Source organism: Callorhinus ursinus, unplaced genomic scaffold (assembly GCF_003265705.2).
Source record: "Callorhinus ursinus isolate GAN/ISIS: 27379988/994484 unplaced genomic scaffold, GSC_fseal_2.0 scaffold8, whole genome shotgun sequence".
NCBI classification, from domain to species: domain Eukaryota; kingdom Metazoa; phylum Chordata; class Mammalia; order Carnivora; family Otariidae; genus Callorhinus; species Callorhinus ursinus.
In genome coordinates this window covers 60,620,020-60,633,722 of record NW_027397070.1, presented here as the reverse complement: position 1 = coordinate 60,633,722, position 13,703 = coordinate 60,620,020, and the positions used below count along the sequence as shown (strand labels likewise).

The following is a 13,703-nucleotide window of genomic DNA, read 5'->3' as shown; positions in this document are numbered from 1 at the left end:
GCGGGCGGGCGGGCGGGCGGGGTGGGCCCGGCCAGGCCGCGATGGCGACCAGGAAGGCGGGCTCGCGCCTCGAGACGGAGATCGAGCGGTGCCGCTCCGAGTGCCAGTGGGAGCGGATCCCCGAGCTCGTCAAGCAGCTGTCGGCCAAGCTCATCGCCAACGGTAGGCGCCGGGCGCGCCGGCCTGGGCTGCGGGGCGGGGAGGGGGGGGGCGCCGCGCTCTCCTGCGGGCCAGGCCGGGCCCCGGAGGCGCGGCGGGGCGCGGGCAGGGGCGCGGCCGGGATTCGCGTGGTCCGCGCCGGGGAGGTGCATGGGGCCGGGGCCTGGGAGCCCCGGGTTCCCGGACGTCACGCGGTCGGGGCATCCAGCGGGCCAGGGCCGTGCCCTGCGTCCCAGAGTTCCGGCGTGCGGGCGGGCTCCTGTGGGGTCAGCGCGTCCGGGGGCTCAAGGAGCCCGCTGCCGGAGCGGGGTCCCAGGGGCCCGGGCGGCCTTCGGGTCCTAAGAAGTTGGAGGCGATGGGGGAGGGCGCTCCCCCGGGCACGGCCGTGAAGTGTGCAGGGGATTACAGGGTGTGCGTATGCTGTTCCGGGGGGGGGGGGGGGGGGTGTCGAACAGAGACCCCTGGGAAATATGGTTTGTAAACACGTGACGTTCAAGGGGCTCCAGGGGGAAGCTCAGACTTGGGGTAGGTGTAGGGGGTGGTGGTGGAAGGTAGGTGAATGTGTGTCCTGGGGTTCAGAGAGTAGGGTGTCAAAGCTGTGGACCTAGGGAGGTCGGGTTTGGGAATATAGGGGAAACAGTGAGGCGAGTCAGAGAGAGCATATGGTAGAGAGAGGTGGGAATGTAGTTGAGGAGTGGGGTTGGGGGGCCTAGGGGCTTGGTGCCCAGAGGAGGAAGGGGTCTGCGTAGGAGTCTGGTGCTTGGAGTTAATCTATGGCCCCGTTGACTGAATTGGTTCTTGTACCCAATCAAATCAAAATTGCATCCGAAATCCCATTTCAGAGCGCAGCTCCACGTGGCCTTATTTGTTTTGGAAGCAAGTATCCTTAATATTTCCTGGTCTTTTAGTACCCGCCAAAACTGCGGGCACCAATGGACTGGTGAGAGGGCAGAGGTTTTGTGTTATTTCATCCCTGGCAGCTTGAGGCTGGGTGAGCAAATGTTGGCTGAACAAATGAATGAAAGAATGAATGAATGAAAGACACTGCTCTAAGAAAGGACATCGGGCTGTTTTCAACCTTTTAACCTCAAGCCACTCAGAAATGGAGAGGGATGTCAAGTGTCTTGTTCAAGAGTGGTTTATGATTGTGTCTTTTATGGTATTAGTGCCTTGAAATAAGAACTTGGTTTTGCACACACTCAACTGTGGTACCTTGCTTTGGGCAGAAGTTTCCCCAGGGGATGCAGGTGCCATGACTGTCCTAGGGGCATGGAGGGAAGCATAGACCTACCTGGGCTCAACTCAGTGGAAAATGTTGCCTCTTCTCCTAGTAAGCATTCGAGGAAAATGGTGTTCAGTCTCCTGGGCCCCGACGGCAGCTTGACCTTGCCCTTCCCGGAAGGCTCACCAGCTTCTCCTCTTGCTCCTTCTCTCGTTACCTGCAGCATTTTCTCATTTCTTCTTAGAATTGGACAGTCCTGGGTCTACTTTGTCACTTCCCGGCTGTGTAGGCATAAAATACCTTTAGCGCAGGTTGATGTTAGAGTTAAATGCGTTCATTTGTGAGCCTCCTGGTTCTTTCCTTCAGAACCCACTTGTTTTCTGCTTTCTTTACTCATTCATTCAACCAATATTTGCGTGCCCACCTGTGCCAGGAATAGAACAGAGGTGAGCAGCACTGACCAAGCTCCAACCCTCACAGACTGAACCTCTTCTGAGGAGACAGGCAATGGCAAATACAGAAATCAAAATAAATGGGATAGCTTCATAGTGAGAAGTGATTTGAAGAAAACAGACGAGGTAATGGGATTGAGAGTGATGAGTAGGGGAGGAGGGTCGCCTCACACTGGGGTGGTCTCTGGAATAAGAGGGTAGATGGGCTTTTGGTGGCATAGGCCCATCCTACCTTCCCAGCCCCACAAGACTCGGCTCCCTTCCCAGAGCCTGAGCCTCAGTCATCATGGAGCTTTTGGGAGAGTGGGTTATGTGGGCCCCAGTGGTCCACGGGTCCGGGTGCAGGTTTGGTTTTGGGAAAATCATGAGAGAGAGATTCTGCCCTAGAACCCACATGGTTTGTAGCAGTCATTGATGGCAAAAGGTCACCCGGACTTGAAAAGGTCAAAGAGATTGCTCAGGAACATAACAAGATAAAGCAAAGAAAAAGATGAAACAAAACCAGAATTATTGTGGCTCTTCTTTGGGGTTCAGGGAAATGTTTGAAGGAGGGTCCTTCGCTTCCTTTGGCTGATGGGGGCTTCCTTGTGCTGGCGGTAGGATTTCCTCCTGGCCTTGAGGGCACCAGCTCCCCCTAGACCCTTTTGGGTGAACTGGACCTCGAATTCTGGGCAGATTTGGCAGAATCCTTAAGCAAAAGCATTTGCTGCTTACAATCAGGAAAGCGGGTTAATGTCACGTTTGTCATTGTAAGACAGTTTGAAGGCAGCCACAGGCCGAAAAGAACACAGTCGTCTTTGGAACCGGGCAGACCAGTGCCTGAGCCTAACTCTATGTCCTTGGCCAAATCCCTTAACTAACCACTCAGAGCTTCAGTCTCCTCATCTTAGAAGGGGGGGAAAGGACTGAGTTTGCAGGGGTGGTTACGAGGATCACTAATGACTCCCAGGGCTCATCAGTCTGAGCCGTTAGTATGCAGCCCCTTCATTCATTCATTCCACAGACAGCGAGTACTTGCTACAGGCTAGGCACTGTTGTAGGCACTGGGGATATACCACTGAACAAAACAGACAAAAATGACAAATGTCCCTGCCTTTATGAAGTCCACATTCTAGCGGGGAAGGGGCAGGGAGACATAAATAAAAATCACTAAGTAAAATTTATAGGATGCCAGATGGTGGTAAGTGGTATCAGAGGGGAATCAAGAGGGAAGAGGCAGCAGTGCTTTGGGAGTGGGCGGGGGTGGGGGGCACAAAAGTCACTAGTTTAATATGTGGCCAGGGAGGGCCTCACCGGGAAGGCAACATTTAAGATAGGCCCCGAGGCCGTGGAGGGGACGTCAAGGGCAGAGGCCTGATGAGGGCAGAGGGGTGGCAGGGCCAGATCACTTGGGGCCTTGGAGGTCATGGTTAAGGCTTTGGCTTTTCTCTGAATGAGGTGGGAGCCCAGGGAGGGGTCTGAGCGGAGGAGTCGTGCGTTCCCAGAGCTCCTGCTGGCAGAGACCTCCCTGCTCAGCAGCATTTGCTTCTCCTGGGACTGGAGCATGACAACCCCTCCCAGTAAGGGCTTGAAACAGTGGACACTTTTGGAGCATGCTGCTCCAGCCTGACTCCTTCGAGATAAATTAAACAGTTTGGCCAAGAGGTGAATAAGGAAGAAAAGGGCAAATGCCAAGCTGAACACAGACCTCGGAAATCCATTTTCTGCCTCATACTCCACTGTGAGTACCATTTTAATCACTCCCATCTCAAAAAAAAACAACCAACCAAACAAACAAACACAGCCCCCGCACCCCCCCCAAAATGTGTGACAGCTACATGTCAGGCCCCTGTGAGTTCCAGCAAGACAGTGATCACACAAGTTAAAAAGGGAGGGGTGATGTGGGAGAAAATTCGACTCAAGTCTAGATTCTCGCTGCCTGAAGTGTGGTCAGCGAAGCAGCAGCTTGGGCATCACATGGGAGCGTGTGAGGAATGCAGACTCTCGGGCCCCACCCCAGGGTCAGCACCTGCATCTTAACCAGGCATCCAGCATATTTGTGGGCACAGGGAATTCTGAGGTGCCCTGGCCTGGAACTGAGGTGGCACCCTGAGGGGGTTGGGGATAGAGATGGAAAACAACAGCACATCAGCTCCCTGTTGGCTCACAAGTCAGTTTTGGCCCTAGGAGGGCAGTCCCAGCTGCCCTCTCTCCCCAGAGTGTCACCCATTAGCCTCCCAATGGTGAGGTTCACTGCTGTGTGACAAAGTGCATGGCCTGGCACCTGGGCTTCGATCCACAATCTACCTGTAGCTGGGTGACCCTGAGCCAGTCAGTTAACCTCTCAGAGCCTGTGTTCTTCATTGCCGTGATAGGGTTAATAATCGTCCTCCATTAAGGTGGCTGTGAGGAAGAAATGGGTTGATATATGCAAACCTTGCTACATGCAAAATGCTGGTATTGACTCCCTCCAGCTGACTCAGTGTAACCCTGGACAAGGCAGGCCACGTCCTGGATAACACCTGGCTGGGACGAAGAGTGGGAGCCCTAGAAATGACACACCTGAGTTTGTGCCTGGTCAAGACTCCCACATTTTTCAATAGCAGAAACAGGAGCCTGTACCATTCCCAACAGACAGCCACTCCCTTTCTGAGGCCGTGTCTGCTTCTCCTTCCTTTCCCTGTCTGTTAATGTTAGGTAAGCTCAGTTACTGAGCTTACTTAGAACAATTAGGCCCCAAATGGTGGTTTCTCCTTTAAGGGATCATCACCGTTCTGATTGGGTATGATTTTGAGACATGCTAATTACCTCTTGGTGATGGGCAGGTAGGGAAATGGTGCCTGAAACAAAGAATATTTCTGGGGCAGAGTTTGGTTACAAAATGTATGCAGACCTTTGAGTGGGAGTGAAGTTCTTGCATTTGCCACTAGCTGATATTCCCAATGGCCTTGGTGCCTCCAGCCTGGTGGCATCCCCCTCTGGAAGTGGGCTGAGTTCCTGGACAGTTCCCTGAGTCTCAGGCCTCTGGAGCCTTTCCTGCCCATCTAGGGGCTTCTTTGGAAACAAGGCTGATGTTTAACGGAGAGCCTGCTGTGGGGTAGGAAAGTGGCACTGTTGTTTAGAATGGCTTCTTTGGACGTTCCCAGGGTGCTGCAGACTCCTGGGAGTCAGACTCTCCCCAGACAGTGGGGAAGGACAGTGAGACCTTGATGACACTCCACCCTAGCCTTCCCGGGGCATCCATCCTCTTTTCAAATACTCAGTCTTGTTGTCCTCTGAAGGACACACCTTTGTGGCAGACCATATGTCCTGATTTTTGGATTCAAAAGAGTCACTTATTTGACAATAACATATTGATAGCTCTTGACCTAAGTACTGGGGCTCATGGTCACTGTAGTCAGGACGGAAGGACCACGACCTTGTGGCTGCATACAGTGGGGCCAGGACTGCCCAGCTTTTCTCTGGCCGCCTGCCTGGAGGGATCTCAGGTTCTGAGGATTCCTGACATTGATCTGCTTGGTAAGCCAGCCTGTCCAGGGTGGCCTCCCATTACCTGGGCTTCCCCATCCCTGCCCCCACCGTGCCCCCACTGGCTGGTTTGGCCTCTCGGACCCTCTCACTCACCTTGCTCATTGTCTTTCCACCTGTGCTCATGCCATTTGCTCTCAAGTCCTCTCTGCAGGCCAGAAGCCTACCCATCTGTCAAGGTCTGGTTCAAGTTCCTCCCAGCTGTCCTTCCTTCACAAAAAAAGGTTGTTTGCCTCAGACAAAACCACCATACAGTGTGAGAACCAGATGGGTCCTGAGAGATCACACTGTATAGCAGTTTTCAAACTGTGTTGTTGAGGAATCCCTCTGGGAACACGCTTTAGGGGCCTGGTGGCTGGGTGGGCAGGCCTCACTCCCTGGAGCAGTGATACTTTTTCCTAAGGTTTCTCTTGAAGGAAGGCCTAGTATGCTTTTAAAAACACATTTGAAAGCCACTGATCCGGTCGTAAGCTCCCCATTTTACAGATGAAAAAAAGAGGCTCACGGAAGTGTCTTCCTTAAAGCCACCAGCTGGCGAGTGGCAGAAGTAGGCAGGGTGGGTCCGAGCTCTGGCCTGTGAGAGCAGTCGCTTAGTTCCAAGTGAGCTTCTGCGGCTTCCTAACTAAGACAGTTTCTTCACCTGGTGAAGCCCCGTGTGTAAAGTGGTGATATGCATCCAGAATCCCTCTTCTGAAACTCTTGGTGCCAGCTGTGTTTCAGAGTGCAGAATTTTCCAGAATATGGTACGTATCCTGGCCAGTATGTGACACTCTCAGTGGCTCCAGGAGCAGCACTTCAGAATGAAACACGTCACTATTTCTGCACCAAAACATGCAAACAGTCCTTGCGCAGGGCTGGGTAGATTAAAAAATAGCCTCGTGTTGGTTCGGTTGAGGTTTTGTTGCCCAATAAGTTAACAAAAACAAAACCAGCTTTTGGTTTTTAGGGAGTTCTAGATTTGGAAAATTACAGATAAGGGATTATGAACGTGTAGTAACAGTGCCAAACTTGTAGGGCAGTTGTAAGGACCGAAGGTGAACACGAGAAACAAAAAACCGCACCTAACAGCCCTCAGCTTGGTGCCTGCACAGAGTAAGGCCTCAGGAGATACCTGCTGCTGGGCCCTGGCGGTGGGTTTATCATCTCCCAGGTCAGGGCCGTTTCTCCTCCCCCACGTGGTCTGTCGTGGCTCGTGCCTTGTCTCCTCCCCCAGGGGGCCAGCTTCTAGAGGCTCTGCTCAGAGGAACGTTAGGCTCCTAGTGTGCACGTGCTGTGCTGTGTTCAACCGGCCCCAGACTTTCACGAGGGGAGGCCTCTGAGCAACTGGAAGCGGCCTAAGGAAGTAGGGGCCGGCGCCTTCGGAAGTGGAAGCGAAGGCCGCAGGGCAAGCAATGACTCTGGCCCGGACCAGGGCTGTTCACCTGCGGGGCTGGCGGTGTCACGTGACTTGGGGGCCGGCCAGAGGCTCCCCGGTTGTCAATCCAGCATGCTCCACCCGAGCTCCTTTTCCTCCTTCCTGACTGGGCCCCAATTTTGTCCCAACTGTCAGGCCCTCCGTGTGCCATGTGCTTCACTGGCGGGGGGGGGGGGGGGGGGGGGGGCGGGCCCTGATGGGTCCACTCCCTGCCTGTGATTGGTTGAGGCATGAGCATGTGACTTAGTTCTGGCCAATGAGACATCAGGGGCATTAGCTGTGGGACGGGGCTTCTGGAAAAGATTTCCTCTGGCTCAGAAGTGACGTAGATGCTTTCGAGGTGACGGGAGTGGTCGTCTCCCCTTGGAAATCGTCACTCGCGCTTCCGAGGCTCCGAGCTGCAGCCATCTCGTGGCCGTGAGGCTGAGCCTCAGAGGGCGGCCGCGCAGAGACACAAGAAGGATATGGCTCCACGCCTGCGGCGGCCCTTGTCATTTATGTGGAGTAGTAAATGCCTTCTTGTTGAAGCCGCACTGAATTGGGTGTGCGGTGGTTACTTCCTGCTGCAGGCATTCCCTTCTGGTGCACCTCCTCGCTTACTCGGAGCACCCGCCGCTGCCCCGCCAGCTTTGCACCGGGTGCACCATCAGGAATGGCCTTCGCCCCTGGTTCACACCGACCTCACTTGGGTAGTTTCCTGCCCCTCTGGGTGACCTCATGCTTGGCAGGTGGCGGAGCGTTGCGGGCCTTTCTGTGAAAGCCAGTATTTCCCATCTGAGCAGCCAAGGAAAGGGAAGAGGTTTTCTGAGATCTCTCAAAAGCATCCCCATCAGCTACCAAGACAAGAAGGAGCAGAGTTTGGCAGATGGGTGGGAGGAGTGCCACATACCATATAAAGGGCAGCCGCAAGCCACAGGAAACCTAACAGTGTGGCTGCAGCCCCTGTTTGTCTGCCCATGTCCGTCAGGGGTGGTGGAGGGATGGAAGTGCCAGAGCGAGGCAGAACAGATGTTTTTTGGTCCTTTCAGAAGCCTGCCAGACCTGGAGTCAGAATCTCCATGCATTTGCCCTCCGAGTGACCTTGGGCACCTCACTTGATTCTCTGAAACCTTAGTTTTCTGGACTTCACGGGTGTTGAAACAATGCCAGTAGGGAATGAACAAGGCTTGCTTGAACTTTTGCTGTGTGCCATGTTCTGGGCCTGAACTTTTACACAGATCCCTGGTAATCATCACAACAACCGCATGAGGAGTGGGGTCGAGGGTCATAATTCTTATTCAGGAGTAGGTAGACTGAGTTTGGGAGATGTTCATTGAGCTGGATTCTAACCCACTTGTAACTCCAGTTCCATTATTCTTTACACCAACAAATGGTTTTCCAAGCTCGTCGGATCAAGGAATCACCAAGTTGACTTGTGGGGCCCCATTCCTAGGGATTCTGATGCACTCGGTCTGGGGCAGGGCCTGAGCTCCTACAGGCTTAACAGAGCTCCCATGTGATGCCAATTCTGCTTGTCTGTGGACCCGCTCTGAGTAGCACTGAACTAAGGGAGCTTGGACATTATGGATTCCCAGACCACTCCTGTGGAGTAGTGATTTCCCTGGTCCAAGATGGGGGCTGGAAATCTGCATTTTAAAATAGAGCCTTAGGTGAGTTTTGTGGTCAGGCAGGTCTGAAGCTGTTGCCTTCAACCATAATCTTTAGCATTTAATGTGTACCTCCTATGTATGGGGCCTGTACCAGAAGAAAAACACTGAGTGGGTCACCAGCCACAAGAAGCTTACAGCTCAGAGCAGTCACACAGTCTCTGGGCCGCTGAGTCACCTGGGGGCTGGTTAGCAGCTCAGATTCCCAGGCTGGGCCCGAGTCCTGCTTTAGGAGGTCTTAGTGGGGTTGGGGTTCAGGAAGCAGGGTTGTTAACTAGCATAGGTGGTTTGTAGCACAGGAAATTCCAGGACCAGATTTTAGGCACGATTGTCCAGGTGGTGGGACAGAGTGTCACCCCGTAGCTTGAGCAGAACAATGACAGCATTACTTACAAGGCTCCAGGGTGCTGCTGGGTTACTGGGGCCTGAGGGCAGGGTGTGCTTAGGTGGCAGTGGGTAAGGCCTGGCAGAGCGCCAGGAGGAGGCTCTTGGGCAGAGCTGTGGCTTTGTCCCGGTTGGCCTGAGACTTTCTTGGTTTGAAGCACTGAAAATCCCGTGTCCCAGGAACCCCCTCAGCCCTGGGCAAGCGGGACGGTCGTTTACCCTGTTGGGCAGATGGAAGTATTTTCGCAACGAGGAAAGGAACCTGGTGCAAGAGAAAGCAGTGGGCTCTGTCCTGTGAGTCGTGGGATTAGATCCCGGGTCTGACACTTACTGCTTGTCTGGCCGTAGGTGCGTTACTCAGCTTCCCCGAGCTTCCATCTTTAGCTCCAAGGTTGTTCTGAGGAATCCAAGGGGTAATGCTGTTGGTCTGAGGCACGAGCGGTCATCTCAGGCAGCCTGCCCAGGTCAGGAGTACTGTGTGTGGAAGGAGGGGAGGATGGTCCAGATGCTCAGCCCTTGACAGGGAGGAGGAAGCAGGCAGGGGTAACAGTAACAGCAATGATAGCAGCCGTGCAGTGGGGGTTGAGGTGGGCTCCCGTGGTCCTGAATTGTGACCGAGGCCCAAAGCCGATGGCAGTCGCCGTTAGCCGGGTCCCAGAACTAGTCCGTGCAGACCTAGGGCCTCAGCTCAGTCCTCTGCCTGCAGCCGTTCAGTCTGCACTTCAGTGTGGGGGTGCTGTGAGGTGTACTGGGGACACACCCATGAAAGTGACTGCTGGGCTGTCGGCCCCACGAGGGCAGGGCTTTTTTGCTCTTTTGTCCAAGCTGTGTCTCTAGCACCAGTAGCCTGTCTGACATACAGCAGGTACTCAGTTAACTGTTCAAAGAACAGCTTGGCTGTTGCCCTTGAGGAGTTAACTTGGATTCGTTTGCTCATCAAACACCTACTGAGCACGTACTGGGCGCCAGCCCTGCCTGACGACCTGGAGTACGGTGACCCACTGAGACCGTGCTTATGCTCAAGTCTAGTACGTGGAGGCCCGGCATGTATGTGCTTGGGGCTGGGAATGGTAGGGGACGAGGGCGGTGGAGGTCCAGGGGAGGGAATGTCCGCCTGAGACACTGAGACTCCTGGTGCTGTCTCTCCGGTGACTGGATGGCCCTGCCCGCCTGGGGCTCTGGGTGAGTTCTGGCTGCTGGATTGCTGTTCCGGCTGACAGGATGTGCACGACCTTCTCTTCCTGTGTCTCTTGTGCAACTGAAGGGTCGATGCTTGCCGAGTGGCCCTTCCCAGGGAGGGGTTCTGGGTCTCTCTGCTGCCTCTCCCTCTCCCTCCAATCTCCTCAGTTTGGGCTGGCTCAGCCCCTTGGCTGTGAGGCCTGCCTCCCTTGACTAACTGCTTTCTCTGGCCCTTGCAGCTTCGAAGTCTAATGAGAAGCAGCTTTTTATTCTCAAGTAAGAAGTGTTGAGTTGATGAGGTGCTATTGCTGGGCATGCCAAGCGCAGGGACCTGCAGTAAATGTTTTTCCTTTCTCTGGCCCACCAGGCCAAGGGAATCAGTTCTCCACTGAGTCTTGGGCTAGTGGCCTGGGAACGAGGGTCCGTCAGGCCCTCTGCAGCTGCCCCAAGACCTGTGGTAGCCTCCCTCCTGCCTCTGCCCGACCCCACACACCAGTTGTGCCGTTTCCCTTCTGCCTAGACTCTCACTTGGAGAAATCCTACCTCACTTGGAGAAATTCCTGAGGCCCGGCCAACTCAGACCTCACTTACTTACTTCTGACAGTCTTCTGAGCGTGCCTCATGGTCTTTCCACCCCACCATGCCAGGACTCCATGGCCCCTGGCTCCCTCTGGACCATAGTCTTTGAGGGCAGGGCGTGGATTAGGGCTTTCAATCTTCAAGAGATGCTTGCTGATTCTGTGCGTGTGTGCATTTAACTTCTCTGTGTGGAGCTGGCTTCCTGAGAGAGCCATTTCTAAGCCTTCTGGGCTGGCCTGATAACATCCCCCTGCCCTGCTAGAGTCATTTCCTGCCCTGCTGAGCCCTGGGGACAGGCCAGACCAACTCCAAGATGACTTTCGAGTTACCTTCTTTCTTATTAAACAAGATTTTTCGAGGGGAAGTGTGTGTGTGTGTGTGTGTGTGTGTGTGTGTGTTAAACGAGTACACACCCTGTCTGTTCTCCCAGCGCAGTGCAAGTAGTGTCTTCTGTTCCCAAGTTTTACTCTCTTGCCCTGTCCTTCCAGCCTCTGCATTGTGTGTGAACACGGGGAGGAGGCTTTGGCATGAAGCCTGGACGCCCAACTACCAAGATTTTCCCAGAATATCCTTTCTGCCAATTTCTTTGAGCTCCTTAATCTTTGACTTTTGGCATCTTTGCCTTTCAGTCAAGATCCAAATAGCAGGTCCTCGGAACTGGGTCATAATTTGAGCAAAGATAGTGGAGGGGGACAACGGGGCCCAGAGGTAGACACGCGAAGGCCTGGGTCTTGGTCAACAGTCACACCCCACTACGTACCACGCGCCTCAGGGGGGCGGGTAGCTGAGTCGCCAGACACTAAGGTACTTGAGTAGGTCCTGTGCAGGAAAGGGAGACCCATGGATTGATCCACTCGTTTCAGAAATAGTTAGAGAACACCCACTATGTGCGGAGTCCTGGAGATGGGGCATGAATGTGAGAGGGACAGGGTGGAGGTCAGAGCCCAGGGAGTAAGGTACAAGGATTTTGGCTCTCCCTTTGGGTGAGAGGGGAGCCACGGGAGGGCTTTGAGAAGTGGGGTGGCATGACCTTGCCTTCTCCAGCCAGCTACTTGACAGTGGCCCTACCCAAGTGAAGCCCAGCTCTCTGCCGGCTCGTACGTGCCGCTGAACAGCTACACGTCGTGGGAGGAAGCCCTCAGCCTCACTGGTCATCTGCACTTGATGACCAGTGACCTCAGAGGCACTGCCACGCTTCCCGCACGTTCGCAGCCCTGCTTTCACGCACTCTTTCCCCTTTTCAGGCCTTTTATCAGAATGCCATCCTATCACTCCTAGCTCATGACCTGATATGAACTTTACTGAGGACATAGGAGCAGTTAGGAAAGCCCCTCGTTTCCCACCACAGAGTCAGCCTGCTCCCCCTCCTGTCACTGTGCGGAGGCTCCAGCTCCTTTCAAGGCCTGCAGCCCCTGCACCTTTGCTCAGAATCCCTCTGTTTGCGCCTCCTCGGACTTCACAGCTGCTGACATTTCTCCTCTCTTCTGGATCAATTCTCTCTGTCTTCTTTCCCAGGTCATTCCCTCAAGGATTCACAGACACCCTAGACTCTCCTGTAAAAACCTTCCCTAAGCCCCCATCTCTGTGACTTTCTGCATGCCTCTCTGCTCCGTCTCAGCAAAGCCTCTTCAAAGAACTGTTGTCTCCTCAGCCTGCTCCTTTGAGCTTGTACCCCCCACCCTGCACACCCCGAGACCTCCCATGTCAAGGTCACCCTTGATGTGGCCTCCCTGTTACCAAATCCAACGGTTGTTTGTGTTCTTATCTTCCTCCATAGTCCAGCTGCCTTTAACCCACTTGGCCACTCCTTCTTTCTGGAAGCTTCTAATCTGTTTCTGTAACAAACACGGTCCTGGTTTCTTTTTTTTAAATTTTTATTTATTTGACAGAGAGAGACAGCAAGAGAGGGAATACAAGCAGGGGGAGAGGGAGAGGGAGAAGCAGGCTTCCCGCGGAGCAGGGAGCCCGATGCGGGGCTGGATCCCAGGACCCCGGGACCATGACCTGAGCCGAAGGCAGACGCTTAACGACTGAGCCACCCAGGTGCCCCAGCCCTGGTTTCTTTAACTGGGTCCTTCCATTCACTCTCCTTTAGCTTTGACTCCAACCTCCATCCATTGACTTGATTTCTCTACTTGGGTATCAAATATTATTTAAGTTAGAACAGGACTCTTGGTTTTATTTCTGCTCACCTCAGTAAATGGCAAGATGGTACCATTTTCTAATCCAGTGTGCAGTCTCAAAGCTAAAAGTAAAGAATTTATTTTAATCCCTCTCCATTACCATCACTGCTGTAACTAATGATCACACATCTACTGGCTTAAAATAATGCAGATGTGTTCTCTGGCAGTTCTGGAGGTCAGAAGTTGGACGTGGGTCTCATTTGGCTAAACTCAGGTGTCCGCAGGGCTGTCTTCCTTCTGCAGGCTCTGGGGAAGAATCCGTGCCCTTGTCTTTCCCGGTCTCCACGGCTGCCCACGTTCCTTGGCTCTCGGCCCCTCCTGCATCTCTAGAGCCCGCAGTTTAGTTTCCTCTGTGACTATACCTGCTTCTGCCACCACGTCTCCTCTGACTCTGACCCGCCTACTTCCCTCTTCCAAGGAGCCAGGAGTGCCCACCCACATAATCTAGGATAATCCCGTCTCAAGGTCCGAAACTTAATCACACCCCCAAAGTTCCTTTTGCCATGTAAGGTGACATATTCACAGGTTCCAGCAACCAGGACACAGTCATCTCTGGGGTGTGGGGGATATTATTCGGTCTGCCACACCTCCAGTCCAACCCATTAGTAAGTCTTGTTTACCTTACCTCCAAATTATGCCCTCCCTCCGCCTGTCTCTCCCTTTCTGCACTCTTTCTCACCTCTGCTGCCTTGTCCCAGCATCTGTCACCCCCCGCCAGACTCCCGCAGTGACCTTCTGACTGTCCCTGCCGTCACCTCGTCTGCTCCAGCCCCAAGTTCGTTCTCCACACAGTGGACGGAGGGGTCTTTGCAGACCTAAACCAGATCCCTTCACCCCTGCTTGCACACTCTCCGCTCCCTCCAAGGGGTCCAGGTGCGCTTCAGAGGAAAGCCACACTGCTGACCACAGTCTACGAGCGTGTTCATGGCTGCCCTTGCCCCCCTCCCTGACTACCCAGATCCGTCCCCACCGTTCCAG

The 13,703-nt window shown here is 54.0% G+C and overlaps 1 protein-coding gene across 8 annotated transcripts in view; it reads left to right on the top strand.

Annotated features, from left to right (window-relative positions):
- Positions 1 to 10: 10 nt before the first annotated feature.
- Positions 11 to 13,703, top strand: part of TTC7B (tetratricopeptide repeat domain 7B) — a 248,922-nt gene continuing 235,229 nt past the window's right edge. For all 8 annotated transcript variants that reach the window (XM_073895744.1, XM_073895745.1, XM_025869471.2 and 5 more), the window contains exon 1: positions 11 to 162. In XM_073895744.1, the coding sequence (XP_073751845.1) occupies positions 42 to 162 (121 nt within the window). In that variant the 5' untranslated portion in view covers positions 11 to 41. The remainder of the gene's footprint in view (positions 163 to 13,703) is intronic.